Source organism: Rutilus rutilus, assembly GCF_951802725.1.
Source record: "Rutilus rutilus genome assembly, chromosome: 22".
Taxonomy (NCBI): domain Eukaryota; kingdom Metazoa; phylum Chordata; class Actinopteri; order Cypriniformes; family Leuciscidae; genus Rutilus; species Rutilus rutilus.
In genome coordinates, this window is record NC_140227.1 from 14,236,852 (window position 1) to 14,253,203 (window position 16,352).

Sequence of the window (16,352 nt, forward strand, 5' to 3'; positions counted from 1 at the left end):
CATTGAGTTATGCACCTGCAACAACTCCCTTCACCGTCCGCACTGGCCAACAAACCATTGAGTGTGGACAATGATTTTACGCACATCACCGCCGCGGGGGACGCGCGCGTCTCCTCCTCCGATGACACCCTGGAGAACGAGCCACCTTTTAAAAGACTCTCCACAGGGATGAGAAACACCCCAAACGCTTTGGACTGCGTTTCCGCGGCACGGGATGACAGTGACGGTGCGGACAAGTGTAATTTACCTGAATCAAGTCAAGTGCGGACAGATTTCGCATCGTCTTCTGCAATGTTCTCGTATTCGGGTCAGCATGTACCCGCGCTCCCGGCACTCTCCAGTCATTACATGACAACTCACCCGGTCATCAGCAACGGGCCGTACAACGGGCTGAGCTACGCGTACTCACAGCCGTACGGACAAACTTACACAAACGCCGCAGTCTATCCTTTCCACCCGGTGCCCGGTAAAGCTCAGGTTTACCTGTGTAACCGGGCGCTGTGGTTCAAATTCCACAGACATCAAACAGAAATGATCATTACTAAACAGGGACGGTAAGTCTATTTTTTTATTTATCTTTTAATTTGATTGGCTTTTAAAGCTTATAATAGATCTAAAGAAAATCTTTCTTTTTTTTTTATAATTATTTTAATTACATTGACAATAACTTATTTTAAATTTATTTAACATTTTTCAGTCCATTTTATTGCAGGCGGATAGGTTTTCTGGTATTTCAGGATGTAAAAAATAAAAATAAAGGCTATATTTGATTTAGTTATTTACATTTTAAAATATTTAAATGGCCTACTTAATTTGCTTTTTGAAAAGTAATTTGTTGTTTCGGTTTTTCCCTGCAGCCGGATGTTTCCGTTTCTTAGTTTTAGTGTTTCTGGTCTCGACCCGACGTGTCACTATAATATTGTTGTGGATGTGATTCTGGCGGATCCAAACCACTGGAGGTTCCAGGGCGGAAAATGGGTTCCCTGTGGCAAAGCGGACACTAATGTCACCGGTAAACCCCCTGTTACGGGTAAACTCTAATTATCAACCGACTGGAGAGGAAATTAACAAGCTTTGCACCGAGCAGATAAAAAAGAGTCACAGTTGTTTTAAGTGGACTATCAATATTGAGGGCTATAAACGATGTTCCTTCCTTTTTCCAAAGCGTAATAACCTCATAGACCAAATTAAAACTACTCTAAAAAAAAAGTCAGATATTAATATATAAATATTAAGTACACTGTAATAATAATGTTTGTTAGTAGTACCCCTAACAGATGAATTAAATGTTTTTATTTATTATTTAAAGGAAACCAATTATACACGCACCCGGACTCTCCAAACACCGGCGCGCACTGGATGCGTCAGGAGATCTCTTTCGGAAAACTGAAGCTGACAAACAACAAGGGAGCTTCCAGCAACTCCACTCAGGTGGTTTCTTATGTGATTTTTCTCTTCATGAAATGAACCAGTATAAGTATTTTAGTCTAAATATATAGGGTGAGTCAACAATCAACAATAACTGCCATTCAGAACATGGTTTCATTCGTCAGCGATCGCCATCTGCAGCCCGTGACAACTGATTTCGTTTGGCACATAAAAAAAAAAAAAGAGATCTTCTCAACTTTTTATTTTTTATACGATAACAATGTTGTTTCAAAATGACATTGTATGTGAGGGTCTCAATTTTACCTTAACAAGTTACCTTAAAGGGACAGTTCACCCAAAAAAGAAAAGTCTGTCATTATTTAGGCTACTCACCCTCAAGTTGTTCCTGTCTTTGTTCTGCTGAACACAAAGGAAGATATTTTGAAGAATGTTTGTCTTTCATTTTTCCACTATGGAGGCCAGATCTGCTTTGTTAAAAAATTCTTCAAAATATCTTCCTTTGTGTTCAGCAGAACAAAGAAATGTATGTTATATTTATATGAACAACATGAGGGTGAATAAATTATGACAGAATTTTCATTTTTAAGTGAACTATAGTGAAGATAAATGAAGTGATGCTTTTTGAATGGATAGTTCACCCTCATGTAGTTGAACTATCCCTTAATTATTATCACACTATTATGAGCTAAAATGTCATAAACCATATTACAACCACCTTTATGTCCTTGTTAGACTGTGTAATAGCACAAACATGAAGCTATACCTGTCATTTATGGTGTAGTAACAAGCAAGCAAGGAAATTATATAATTCCTCATTTTTATGGGAAGCTTGTGAAGTTTTTTTTTTTTTAAATATGTATTTTTTCTTTGTCCTTCAAGATGATCGTTCTACAGTCTCTTCACAAGTATCAGCCGAGGGTGCATGTGGTTGAAATAAACAAGAGTGGAGATGAAGATACAAGTGATCCTGATCGAGTACAGACATTTTCTTTTCCCGAGACGCAATTTAGAGCCGTCACAGCTTACCAGAACACAGATGTAAGAACTAGTCTTTCACGGCATTCATTTTTACACTACAAAAAAAGATGATTTTTAAAAAAATTAATATGTTTCTTTATTTCCTCAGATAACTCAACTAAAAATTGATTACAATCCATTTGCTAAAGGATTTCGGGACAATTATGATTCGTAAGTCCATTTACATGCAAATGAATGCATTGATAATTTATTCTCTTGCAGGTTTTCGGATCTGAATTTTAATTTCGACTTGACTGCGGAAATTAACATGTTTTTAAAAATTCATTGAAATAAATTGAATTTATTACAATATTATGATGATATTATTATTATTGTTGATGATATTAATAATAATTAAATCCTAAAACATTTATTTTGGACTGTACATCACAATGTCCATGTTACATATATTCCAAATTTAAATAATTACAGAAGCAATGCTACTAACAGTAATGGACATTATTATCACCTTTTTTCCAATCCTACTACAGTTTAGATTATGGGAAGTACTTCCTGTTTGGGGAAGTTCTACTCATAATTTCAAATCTACAATATATATTCCTCATCCGTCAGTTTGACTGAATTAGCTGTAAAATGTCCTTCATGATCTATTTCAAGACCATGAAGGTATTTTTTAACATGTTATAACAAGAATATCTATGGTAAGAGCTCTTTTCAGTCGCTGCATTCTTTTCCTACAGAATATTTTCTTTCCCCCCTTTGTTTTCCACTGTAACAGTATGAGAAAAGACAACATAAAAAATGACATGATCAATAAGTCACGCCAACATTATTACATTATTTCAACTCATCAAAATAAGTTACGCCATTTTAAACATAATTTTTTTTAATTATACGAGATTCAACTATTTTTTTAAGTCAGTTTAATGTATTTAAGTTTAAAGGGGTCATATAATGCCATTTTTGTACAAGCTAATATGATTCTTTAGGGTCTAAATTAAAAGTTTGTAATATACTTTAATTAAAAATTCTCATTAGTATTGTAAGAAAACACTAATTTTACCTGGTCAAAAACAGCTCTGTTTTCAGCACGCCGTTTAAGTGCATGTGTCTTTAAATGATAATGAGCTTTGCTCACCCCGCCCCTCTGTTCTGTGCGTACACCGTTTTTAATAACACAATAACCATAACGCGTTGTTCATTATAAATGTGGGATTATGAATTATATTGAGAACGTCGTACATAGAAAACATGCCGTAATGTACCCTGAGTGTAAACAGCCGCATTCATCGTGAAGCGTGCAGCAAGCGATTTGCAAAGATTAATATAAATAAAGGTTAATAAAACGTTACACTCACTCACTTCTTCTGGAGGTGCAGCAGGAACACGAATAGTTGGTACTGATCCTTTTTTCAGGAGCAGCTTCTTAGCAAAACCAGCTTTATAACGTTATTGACCCTCGTTTGTAAAGCAATCTGGTGTGTGAAATGATTCGCGCAAACATGAAAGCATTGACGTTGATCGTGGGGAATATTCCCTTCGAAAACAAACTCAGCCACTGCGTCTTCAGCGGTTCGGATTTAGGAACATCAAAATGACTGCTGTGTTCCTTATTACACCCAAGAACAGAACACCACAATCGCTTAGACGCCATTCTGCTCATAGACAGTGCTCCAGCGTATCAACAATGACCATGCCGGTCCGCGCGGACTATGATTGACAGCTCGCTCACGAGCGAGGGCGGGTCTGTGTTGAAACGCTGCTGTCAATCAACAATCGTGGGAGGGGCGGCGATTTTGTGACGTCACAAAATCGAACGGTTTGATTTGAGATGGGGGAAAACATAAGAAGATTAAAAAAAAAACACTGGATGGATTTTTATCATTTTATGATGGTTGTGTACAGGCACTGCCAACACACATTTCAGTACAACCAACTTGTAAAAGTGCATGTACCATTATATGACCCCTTTAAATGACTTAAACAGCCAAGTTGATTTTTTTTTTTACAGTGCACTGCTAATAGGGATTAGAAGTGAAATGGGTAGACGATTACATTTTAAAGCATGTGTGAAAACAAACCTGGAAAGAGACGTGAGGAGTTGGGGAGAAAAGTGAGAGATTCTTATCGCATTCCAGTGAATAATTAATGGGATTCATCGTAAATTAAATCGGGAAGGCAAGACCACAAATGTGCAGTATGTTTCTAAAGCAGGTATATTCAATATTTATTGTCTGTCAAAATGACGGAAATCGCTTTTGAAATATTTGTACTCTATGTACCAGTTATTGAACATTTTTGATTACGTTACATATTACAGACACACTACAGTGATATTTAACATGTCTGCAAGATTTTGGGGTTATTCATGGTCTGTTTGTAATTTGTTAATGCTTTTACACTTTTAAATTTCCTTTTAATGTTCGATGGAAATGCTTTTGAAAATGCCAACCTTTTGCTGATTGTTTACAGTTTCCCAAAAGTAGTTACTCTTATAATTTGCGCAAAGCATCATGGGGTGTAGGAAAAGGGTGCACTGTAAAAAATGATATGATCAATAAGTTATGACAACATATGTTTTTACATTGCTCTAACTCTAAATCATTTAAAAAAAAATCAACTTTGTTATACAAGATTCAACTAATTTTTTTAAGTCAGTTCAATATAATTTAAGTTGAAATGACATAAAAGTCTAAGTTGATTGTACTTAAAAAAAAAAATTATGTTTTTTTTTTCCAGTATTACCTAATTTCCTCCTGTTTTTTCTCCAGAAGTTACAGTGGCTGCGACGCTGACCGACTGACCCCAACACCCGGCGACTCTCCACACTCTCAGCTGCTGCTTGGATCACGGTACGCAATGACAAGCGCCTTATTCCAGGAGCAGTTAGTCAACAGTTACACAAAATCCTGTTTTACAACTCTTAGCCCTGACCCTGGCACTACTGACCGACCACTCATGCTCACTAACAGCCTATCGGACCAAACCCAAGAGAGCAGCAACTCCGGACAGCGCTGGTTTGTGTCGTCCTCAGCTGCTCCATCATACGAAACTGATATTAACACAGCAGCTTTGCTCTCTTACGCCACAGCGGGGGTCAAAGGTCTGCCTTTTACTAGTACTGGTGCCTCTAGTAACAGTTTGGATTACTACACCAGTGCTACTGGATGGGATTCAAGGGGTTCGCTAGAGAACAGCAGTAAAACCGCCTCAAATCTGCCTGGTTGGGTCATAGATACGACTCTTGGAAGATCAGCACAAGCGAATTACATGCTCGAGGATGGAAATTTGTTGGAAATAGACAGACCTGCCCTGGAGGTTTCCGAGGAGCTTGAAGGAAAAGATGCCACGGATTCAACATGGCCCGAGACTCAATCTTCCATTAAATCAGTCGATTCCGGTGATTTAAGGATTTTGGAAGAAGCGCAACGGAGAAATTCCTCCATCACTCTTGTTTCAGATGTTCAGACTGCAAAAGACATACAGGTCTTACAGAACAGGGAAAGAAATGTGATTAAAGAATCTGACTTTTTTCATTTTGGCACTCAAACGTAAACCTACCTGGGCTGAGTGTGCAATTGAAATGTTGTTAGTATAGAAATAACATTATGTATACAACATTTATTTATTTTAATGTTAATGACACCATTGCTGCACCATGTCTGAACTGAGTATCCGGTGTATTTTTGTTTTCAGTGGTGTTAATATGAAAAAAAGAGAGGAAAAAACATAAATGAATAGACCGTCATGTGAGTGTTTTGTTAAAACATATAGTCCCAATATAATGAATCTAGATAAATTATTAGCTTAAAAAAAATCACAAACAGTGTTTAATATGGGAATTTAATGATCGTGATCTATCAAAACAGACTGATTAGATGCGTATTGTAAAATATGTTAATGTGAAGTCATGACATTCTGCTGGTGTCAGAATGTTTGATGTATAATGTTAATAAATTGTCAGATGTTTGAGTATATTAAATCCCCCCCCCCAAAAAAATCTTTGCAACTTAAATTACAGTTTAGATTCGGTTTCTTATTTAGTATTCATTCCAACATTGCAAGTTGGTGTGAGTGTGTAATACTTCACAACACTGACACCTAGCGGCGAATACAAGAACGAACTTTCGAATGCTGTCAATGAGGGCTGTGTGAGCAGCTGACCAGGTTTTGGGACATCGCTTAATGTGTCCTTGACCCGGAGGAAAGAAGAGTTTAATTCTACCATAAGCAAAAGGCTTAAACACGGAAGCAGAATCTATCACTAAATGCCGTTACAAACTCTCTTAGTGTACATTACAGTGAAGGGATCAAGTGAAGAATGCAGCTCTTTCAGCAGCTGTTGAATCAGGAATAACCAAGACCCACCTAAACAAAGCAACTCTGCTGGCCTAACTGTTTCTTACATATATGTCTAAATACTAATATATATATATATTTTAATGTGTTTTCCCCTCTTTTCCCTGATAGCACACATACATCACGGAAACGTCTATTTGATGTCTGCATTTACATCTGCAAGATGCATTTTTTAGAGTGTTTGCTCATCTGCATATGCCTAAGACGTTTCCTGTCAGACGTTAAATAAACATTTAGAAAATGTCTTTAAGATGTTTTTTTATTTAGAATGTATGCAAAACTACCTTTTTCTGATACGTTTAGATGTAGATATCTTCCAGATGAAGCGCTCTTTAGCAGACGTCTTAGAGATGTATAGGCCTACCTGTGCTATCTGGGTTTTAGGCATATATCCTTTTTTTGTTCCACAGAAAAATAACAATCTGAACTTCGAAAACCATGAAGGTGAGTAGCATAAATAACGCCCACAATTATTCCAGGTAATTCGTGTGGCAACCTATATCGCCCACAAGGTGGCGTCAAAGTCTAATGGGAGAGATTGATTGAATGATTGTTGATAGGTGTTGAAGTCCCGCGGTAAAGCACTTTAGATAAACTGTATTCCATTGATAGGCTTTATGTACAATTCTATATGCGGGTTTGTAAATAAAGCACATTCATTTTCTTATCTATGAAGGGATGAACGAATTCCTTCAGTTTAAGGGTTGGATGGGTAGACATATCACTGAATAAATTCACTGTTCATTTTTACATTTAATTGTTTAAATGCATTTCCCCCCTAAATCATGTTGTTTTAATTGTCCATGCTGTAAATGCAATTCCACTGCTGGCTATTTTGCTGAAACGTTAGTTAGCCTATAGTGTGTGTGTGTGTGTGTGTGTGTGTGTGTGTGTGTGTGTGTGTGTGTGTGTGTGTGTGTGTGTGTGTGTTGGAGCAGAGGTGGACAGTAACAAAGTACATTTACTTGAGTACTGTATACTTTTTGAGTATCTGTACTTTACTTGATTATCATTTTTTCTGGAAACTTTTTACTTTAACTTCACTGTATTTGAAAGACAAATATCGTACTTTTTACTCCACTACATTTCTGTCAAGGTCCTTGAGTATAAAGTTGTCAGTCAGGGGATGATTTTGGTTGAAAATGAAAGTCGGTTTGAACCCGTCAGATTGACGTCAGAACCCGACGTCGGTTTGACGTTAAACAGACGTTGGATTTTGGTTGGAAATGAAAGTCGGGTTGACGTCAGAACCCGACTGATGCTGGTTTCTGGCGTCAACCCGATTTTCATTTTCAACCACAATGTAACTTCTGTCCGACGTTGGAGATTAATGTCAATCTGATGTTGGATTCTGACATCAACATGATTTTCATTTTCAGCGTTGGGTTTGGTCTTCTGAATGCAAATTTTGTCATTGTTTTGGAGCACACTAGCTTATAGATAACAGTAAGGCTAACATATTCATACTAAAAGCAACACAACTTTAAATAGGGCACTCTTTGAGGGAACAGCCATTTGGGTGTTCGAAACCATTGTGGTCGTTATTGAGTGCACTTACAATCTCACATTCAATCCCGCTACTGGAACTGTGTTCTAGAAATAAATGTGATATTGATATGAGGGTAGGCAGGCGGGCATATATTCAGAGGTATAAGGTACTGGTATTACATACAACAATGCAACAATAATAAAACAATGCATTGACATTTACTTTTGATACTTAAGTAATTTTAAAAACAAGAACTTATGTACTTTTACTAAAGTAAAAAATAGGTCTTACAACTTTTTCTTGTAACAGAGTAATATTTGACCAGTAGTAGGCCTAGGCTCACTTTACTTTCACTCAAGTAAGGAAGTTGTGTACTTTGTCCACCTCTGGTTTGGAGGGAGGATGAATTTATATTTTAAAGTCAATTTCAAGGCACAGCCTATGCTATTGAACATTTCCACTGTTATTGCCTAGAAACAATATATAGTTCATTTTATGATTATTTTTTTGTTAATAATAACATAATAATAACGGCACCCTGCAAGAGAATAGCCTATACACTTTTAACCAAAAAACGTATTACTGAATTTTTTATGATATTTCTACAAGGTCTGACTCTTAAAATCGGCAGTTATAGGTTGTTAAAATGTTTCTGACCGAATTGAAAACCCCAGTTTAATTAGTTGTTGAGGCACAGTTTTTTTTTCGTCCTTAGGTTCGCATTTTTTGAACTCAGCGCGTCATATAAATTATTCTCACACTGTAGTAAGCCTCAAGTATCCGTTTGTCCCCGGAGTGTTTAATCCATTTACCCATCGCGTCCCGGTGGTTTCTGTTAACTCACGTGCTGCCGGTAGCATCTGCGTCACGCGAGCGCAAATGACACGCTGAAGGAGCGCACGCACCACGGACGCGCGCGAGTGAAGAAAGAGCAAAAAAAAACAAAAAAACCCAACGGTCACTACAACCGCTACCGAAACCGCATCAATATACATGACATTTTTTTCTCCTCCAACCTATCAGTATTTTGGAGAAAATTCACAACAGACGAACAAGACAAAATATCAGGGATGGATGTGAAAGATCAAGGAGCGCAGATGGAGCCGCTTCTTCCTGCGGTAAGAACCAGTTTCATCTTTCATGTGGGATCCGTCAATGGAAGAACAATGACATGATGCTGTTGCGTCTTGCGGAAAAGAGGTGTCGGTGGTTCGAGTTGCATTGGGTTAGAGCCCATTATGGGCATCGTTCACCCTCCACCATTGGAAGACATTGTGTTTTAATTATTCATGGCACCTTTAATACAGACTCATTTACTGGGAAAATGGCTCATGTTACATGGACACGGCGTTTGTAGGGTGACTAAGGTTCACACCTGCTTGCGTGGATTATGCATTTAATTGCACACGTTTAGTATTGTGTATTGCCGTATAGCTATGCAGTGTAGATGTGTGTGTGTGTGTGTGTGTGTGTGTGTGTGTGTGTGTGTGTGTGTTCAGCATTCTCACGAGTTGCATAAATCAAATTTCCCCTGCAATACTCTTTAATTTGATGAGGCCTTCACATGTTTGACACGAGACTCGACCTGTTCACCTCATTTACATTTATTGCCATGGATATGTACATATTTATGGTCGGAGAGACCATATGAAAAAAGAAAAGAGATAATTCCAGCTTAGGCTCATTGGAAAAACGTGCCACCTGCATTTGTGTAAAACTCGTACCAACTGCGTAGATACAATTTACTGCAGTTTCCAGCTGTAATGAACACTAGTGGCAATAAAACACTAGTTTTTATTCCCTTTTACACATTTGATGATTATATTGCCAGATTATCGATTAATTAAGACTTGTTTAGTTTACCATTCACTATGGTAAACGTGTTTTGAACACTTTCAAGATTGTGCATGAGTTGTAAACTAATACATTTTGACATTTGTGTCACATAACCATCTTCGTATGGCTTTTTTTGCATTGCTCGGTAGCTCACCTGTTACAGCTTGCAATGTGGAGCGTTCGGGAAACACAGGTCATGATTTGTCAAAGACTTGTATAAGCGAGCTAAAATGGCATGGTTGCTTAGTGCCACTAACCAGACATTTAATTTCCGAACTTGTGTGAAACGTACGACAACCAATGAAATGAAACCTTGCCGTTAATTTGTTTTGGTCAAAACTGAATGTGCTTTCAGCGGCACTCACTGGACACCACACTTTGAAATTGTCGCAAAACGTGCAAGAAGCAATGTAATAGGCTATCGTTATGCAGAAATGTTGCCACACGCATGTTTTTTTCCCCCATTGAGCCTGGGTTGGATAGTTTACCAAAAAATGAAAATTCATCATTTATTGACATCATTCCAAACCTGCATGACTTTATTTCTTCTTTGAAAATAAATTAAGAGACTACTTGTAGGAGGTGGTCGGAGATCGGTTGCACTGTTGTGCGATTCACGTGAATGTGAAAGCAACTCGGGTGTTCAGGAACTGCACACAAAGGCCTGGGACAAAGGCACTGAAAGTTAGCAAGGTCCAATTATTTTGGACCCCATTGACTTTCATTGTACAGACAAAAACAGTTGAAATGTTCCTCAAAATGTGCTCAGCAGAAGAAAGTGCGTGCGACATTGGTTGACCACTAATCAGAACATTGTGGGTCATGTGGTTTATAGCCAAAACACCTGGATTAATCACAGCATAGGCTATTGCTTTTCATGGCTTTTCCAGCCTGTGTTTCATAATCTGTTGGTTAAGTGACCCCAGAACAAGCAGCGCTCTCTAGCCTCTTACTGTAATTGCTTTTCATCCCTGCAAAATAAAAGATTTGATCAACCCAAAGAAGCAGCAGCCATCTTAATATGGGTCATCGCCAGGGTCTCTGCTCCTTACTCTGTGACAGTTTGGTTGCTGGAGTTGAGAAGAGTTGGCCCACGTCTTATTGATTCTGCCATCCATGCAGTCCCAAGCAAAGACACACACTCATTTGGCTCTTCATAATATATTCACAGCTAAACACACTCTGCTTGTGGTTTGCATTCCTGTCTAATCCCTTACGTGCACGCTTCAAAGGATTCCAAACGTTGCTAAGAGCAGTGTACACTCACAAAATCCTTAAGTACAGTTTGTGCATATGCAGCACTAAGGCTTTATCAGACACTCCGACTATTTGAACACTCATTTGAACTTTAGCCATGTAATAGACGCACCCGAAAACCAGACTTTCAATAGCATAGTGCAAGACAAAAAGCAGATGCTGCCTTCAGAAATACACCAAGAGGATATTCATAGTGTTGAAGAATGTGTTGGAAGTTTCCATTCCATTTCCATTCTCTGCTGAATAGGAAGTTCAAAAGAACAGCATTTATTTGAAAGGCAAATCTTTTGTAAAATGATAAAAGTCTCTACTGTCTCATTTGATCAATTAAGCATCCTTAACTGCTCCAGTTAAGTTAAAGGATCCATTTTTGCAATTTTTCTATATTTATGTCGTAAAGGTTGAAAAATTGAACGAAGTACAGTATAGAAAGGCTTAAAAATGCTGCTCAAATATAAATATAAAACAGTAAACATATGTTTTTTTTGTGATCTTTTGGCTGAGCTGAGGGACAGATTGAACACAACGTCACTGGCAGAGATCCAGCGGTCGGTTGAATTGTTTCTGGTGCGCCGATTGAATCCACTGGGCCGGTACATTTATCTGTAGCTCTCAATGTGAGCTGAACTGATGCCAGTGATCTGTGTCCCAGAGGGCCTTTTTAGACCATCAGAAGTCACTGTCCGCTTAGCTGCAGCTGGTGCCCTGAATGCTGCTGCTGTGTGTGTGTGTGTGTGTGTGTGTGTGTGTGTGTGTGTGTGTGTGTGTGTGATTAAACAGGTCAAAGAAAAGTGAAAAAAATCTTTCTCCTTTAGCCTTAACACAGAAATGACATAGGCTACTGTATGTATCTACATATGTATTTATCACAATAGGAGTTTTCTAGTGAATGTCTGTTAGCATTGAGGTTGTTTATATGTTTGGAGTGTCTATTTACACTAAGTGCAAATAGCCCGCCTTGTTGGCAGAGGCTATTTACACCAACTCCACCCACCAATGTCTGGTTGGGCCAGATAAAAGTACAAAAAAACACCTGTGACCTGTCAGAAGCAGTGGTGTAGGGAGTAATGTGCGTTGCAGATACATTTGGTGTGATCGACCTGAGTTCGAATCTGCATTTTGCCAAACTTGTTTTTCTCCCTTTTCCCATCGCATATCAGTTTGGAAAGGCATTTATTTTCAATAAATTATGTGAAAAGTGGAATTAAAGTGCCTAACGGTTAGCCTATTTAATAGTAAAGTGTTTATCGGGTAGGGTTGGGAGGGCTTTACTGTCCTAATAAGGCGGCATTTATTTAATCAATGTAATAATTTACACTCAATATGTTATTGCATACTGTTTCATAATGTACTAAACTGAAATAAAAAATATTTATCTGGTATTAACACTTATTGCAAAGAAAATACTGCTATTTTCACTTTTTCAATTTTCGCATCTTAGTGCAACTAAATTTTATTTGCACCTCAGTGTATTGTGGTATATTATAAAACAGTATGAAATAACAAATTATTCAGTTCATAATTATATTATATATATTTTTTTAATTAAAACCATAAATGGATGCTGCTTTATTGGGACATTACTTGTCCTTGTCCCTAAAGCCCTCCCCTACACCTACTGTACCCCTAACCTTACCCATTAAGCACTTTATTCCCACTGAAATATGGGTTGAGGATCCAAATGCAGTGGTTTATTAGGGTAATCCACAATCGTATCCATATAAAAGGCTTAAGGTCAAAACCACAGAGCAAACCAAACAGATAATAACAATAGTCCAAGGCACAGGCAGATGATCAAGACCATGACACGTAAACCAGAAGAAGCACTCAGAAATGCAGTGTAACACACACAAGACTTAGCAATGAATGACCGAATAAACCGGGCTTATATAGGCAGAGTTAACAAGGTTAATGATACACAGCTGACAACAGTCTGGGGAGTGAATTCTGGGAAATGTAGTCCATTTATGGCAATGGACTAGAGAGGAGTGCCTTCTGGTGGGTATCAAGGGCACTCCAGCTGGTGATCGTGACAAAGGGTGAGATCGGTAAAAGTCGGATTCAAAATCAGGTCGGTCATGTCACAAGCTAACGCCAGCCACCTTGCTCTCCACACCACTGCTCCTGTTGTTATCAGGATTTGTTTAGAATTTCTTTTCCGGCTCCATCAGACAATGGTGGGTGGAGTTAGTGTAAACAGCCTCTGGCAACAAGGCAGGTTATTTTTTACTTGGTGGAAATAAGCACCGGTGATATCATGGAGAGCAACCTCTTGACTGTGTCAAGGTCAAGATGTCTCTTAAAATATCAGATAATTCACCAAGGCAAGGTTAGTTCGTATTGTAAAATGTAATGTGGTGTGACTGGCCAAAAACTTTGAATTGAATTTATGAATTGATAATTTATGATATTTGTCAAAATACTTTTTATCTAGAAACATAATTATGCTTAAAATGTGTACACTCACATGTATTTAAGGTGTAAGAAAGATACACTATTACTTTTACTTGATGGTTACACCACATGACATTTTTAGAGTCGAATGTCAACCTTTCTTGAAAATGGTTGAAAGGTTTTTCAAAACCACATGAAACCACCATGAACACAAAGGTAACATTTCTATTAACTTGTTTTAAACTATTTTATTTTGGACCGTTTTTTTGTTGACCGTTTTCGTGCATTAACATTGCAGGTAGGTTGTAAAAGTCTGAGATCTTTCTGACTGTAATGATGTGTATTGTGTAAAACTCAATGATGGTGTGTGATTTTTTTTTTTTTTTTTTTTTTCTTGCCTTTCTGCTCCTCTGCAGGTTCAAAGTCCTGCTAGTGATAACGGGGTGAGTCCCAGTTCTTTATTTCCTATGTTATGCTTTTCACAGCATGCACAATGCAGTGGACTTTGGAATTAATTACTGGTTTGTTTGCGAGAGTGAGCGAGCGTCTTCTCTTCTTCATGCATTCAAATGATGCGATTCGTTGTGACTGATTGTCAGTCAATTTTTAATGTCTCCATGTGAGAGTGACACCGCTTGACTGGATATTTGTAGACATGCAGTAAAGCTTGTCACTTACTGTTAATTCAAATCTCCATCCACAAGCTTTTGGTCACCGGTACAGTTGAAGAGATATTGAGATGTTTTAGGCACCAATCTTTGTTTAGTCTAGAGTAGCTGTGAGTCTAAAGAGAAAGAGGGGACAGCTTGTAGTTTTGGTCATATAGTGAGCTGGTGAAGAGCCAGTGTGAGCAGACGGCGTGACCGGGGGAAACATGCGGCTCTGGAGGACATAGAGCTCTGAGACCTGTGGGGAACCTCAGCATGCTACACGTCTCTATAACCAGAGATTTAAAGGACTGCATGCACGATTCATCACTCTAATAACCAAACACACCCTGCTTAAAAGCCCACAGAGCTCGTGGGAATGTCATCATCCAAGTGTTGGTTTGTCAAATGCTGCGCCTCAGAGGTTTTCCTGGAAATGGCGATTCACAAGAAAGTGTAAACTATTACTAATGCTATTAATAATATATATTTTTAATTGTTATAGACATAACAAATTTGATTTGTTTAGATATAGATTCATTAAAAAACAATCATATTAAAATAATACATTTTTGTATCTATTAGGGATGTTAACCGATGACCGTTTGACCGATGGTTGACCGTATCAACGTTAACCGATCAAAGTTGTCGGTAGTCAGTAAAAAAAGAAAGAAAAAAAAGCCTGATCTCTAAATTAGGCTATTATAGACAGTGGACTAAACGCTACTACAGTTAGCCATCTCATTCCAAGATATTTTTGTGTGAAGTGAACAAATCCCTCACACTCACAATTTTTCATAACTCGCCTGTTTGTACTTAATAAACCAATAAAAACATTTGGCGCGAGGTCACAGCGTTTGGGTTCGCACGCTCACAAGGTTTGCGAAAAGTAAAGGCTACAGGCTAAAACACTCAAGGTTAGAGCCAGGGCAGACGACAGGATGAAGCGTGCAAAGAAAAGTAGTGTGTGGGACCATTTCACCAAAAAGAATGACACAGATGTAGGTTGCAACTTGTGTGATACCGTGCTTAAATACAGTAGTAGCACATCATCTATGATGTAAGGTGATGATGATCATCCTCTTTCTTTATTATTGTTAGCACTACCTCAAACTAAAGCGGCGTCTCTTCGGAGCTGTCATTTTCTTAAATGAGCCGTGGCAACGTTTCAAATGAGCTTCTAACGCTAGACAAACGCCTTTATTTTCAACGCGATCACCTTGTACCCAAACCATTTCGAAACTAAGGAGCCATTTGTCCTCCGATTACATACAAGCTCCTCGGTGCCGCGTTTGCGGGACTCATGTTTTGCGCTGTAGGGGATTTAAAAAAAAGTGACGTGAGTGGAAGGGCGGCAGTGTGTGTGTGAGCGGGAGGCAGAGCGGCAGAGAGATGCGACAGAGTTGCGAAATTGCAGGCGTGGCTCGAAATGGCTGTTATTTCAAATAGCGTAGCATATTTTAAACTAATCGGTTAACCGGTTTCAACCGGCTAATGAGGCTCAGTGGTCGGTCAAGAAAATGTTTAGTTTTCGCCATCCCTAGTATCTATACTATTTATATCTATATACCACCGGCCACTTTAGGTATACCTGTTCAACTCCTCATTAACGCAAATATCACATTGTAGCAACTCAATGCATTTAGGCATGTAGACATGGTCAAGACAATCTGCTGAAGTTCAAATTGAGCACCAGAATGGGAAGGAAAGGTGATTTAAATGGCTTTGAACGTGGCTTCACAGAGAATGGTCTGAAAAAGAAAAAACAGTTCTGTTGGCAAAAGGGCCATATTGATGTCAGAGAAGAATGAGCAGATTGGCTCGAGCTGATAGAAAGACAACAGTAACTCAAATAACCACTCGTTACGACTGAGTAATGCAGAAGATTATCTCTGAAAACACAACACGTCAAACTCTGAAACAGATGGGCTACAGCAACAGAAGACCACACCGGGTGCCACTCTTGACAGCTAAGAATAGGAAACTGAGGCTACAATTCACAT

At 38.4% G+C, this 16,352-nt stretch overlaps 2 protein-coding genes across 4 annotated transcripts in view; both read left to right on the top strand.

Annotated features, from left to right (window-relative positions):
• tbr1a (T-box brain transcription factor 1a) lies at positions 1–6,819 on the top strand. The gene is made up of 6 exons (XM_084395480.1): positions 1–554; positions 858–1,030; positions 1,310–1,431; positions 2,269–2,427; positions 2,516–2,577; positions 5,139–6,819. Exons 1-6 carry the CDS (start codon positions 10–12, stop codon positions 5,920–5,922), a joined length of 1,845 nt encoding a protein of 614 aa, XP_084251606.1. The 5' UTR covers positions 1–9; the 3' UTR covers positions 5,923–6,819.
• Positions 6,820–9,069: 2,250 nt separating this feature from the next.
• The window catches only part of slc4a10a (solute carrier family 4 member 10a), a 56,123-nt gene continuing 48,840 nt past the window's right edge, over positions 9,070–16,352 (top strand). For 2 of the 3 annotated variants that reach the window (XM_084394569.1, XM_084394566.1), the window contains exons 1-2: positions 9,070–9,333; positions 14,119–14,145. In XM_084394569.1, the coding sequence (XP_084250695.1) occupies positions 9,286–9,333; positions 14,119–14,145 (75 nt within the window). In that variant the 5' untranslated portion in view covers positions 9,070–9,285. The remainder of the gene's footprint in view (positions 9,334–14,118; positions 14,146–16,352) is intronic. The other variant, XM_084394567.1, reaches the window with a different exon arrangement.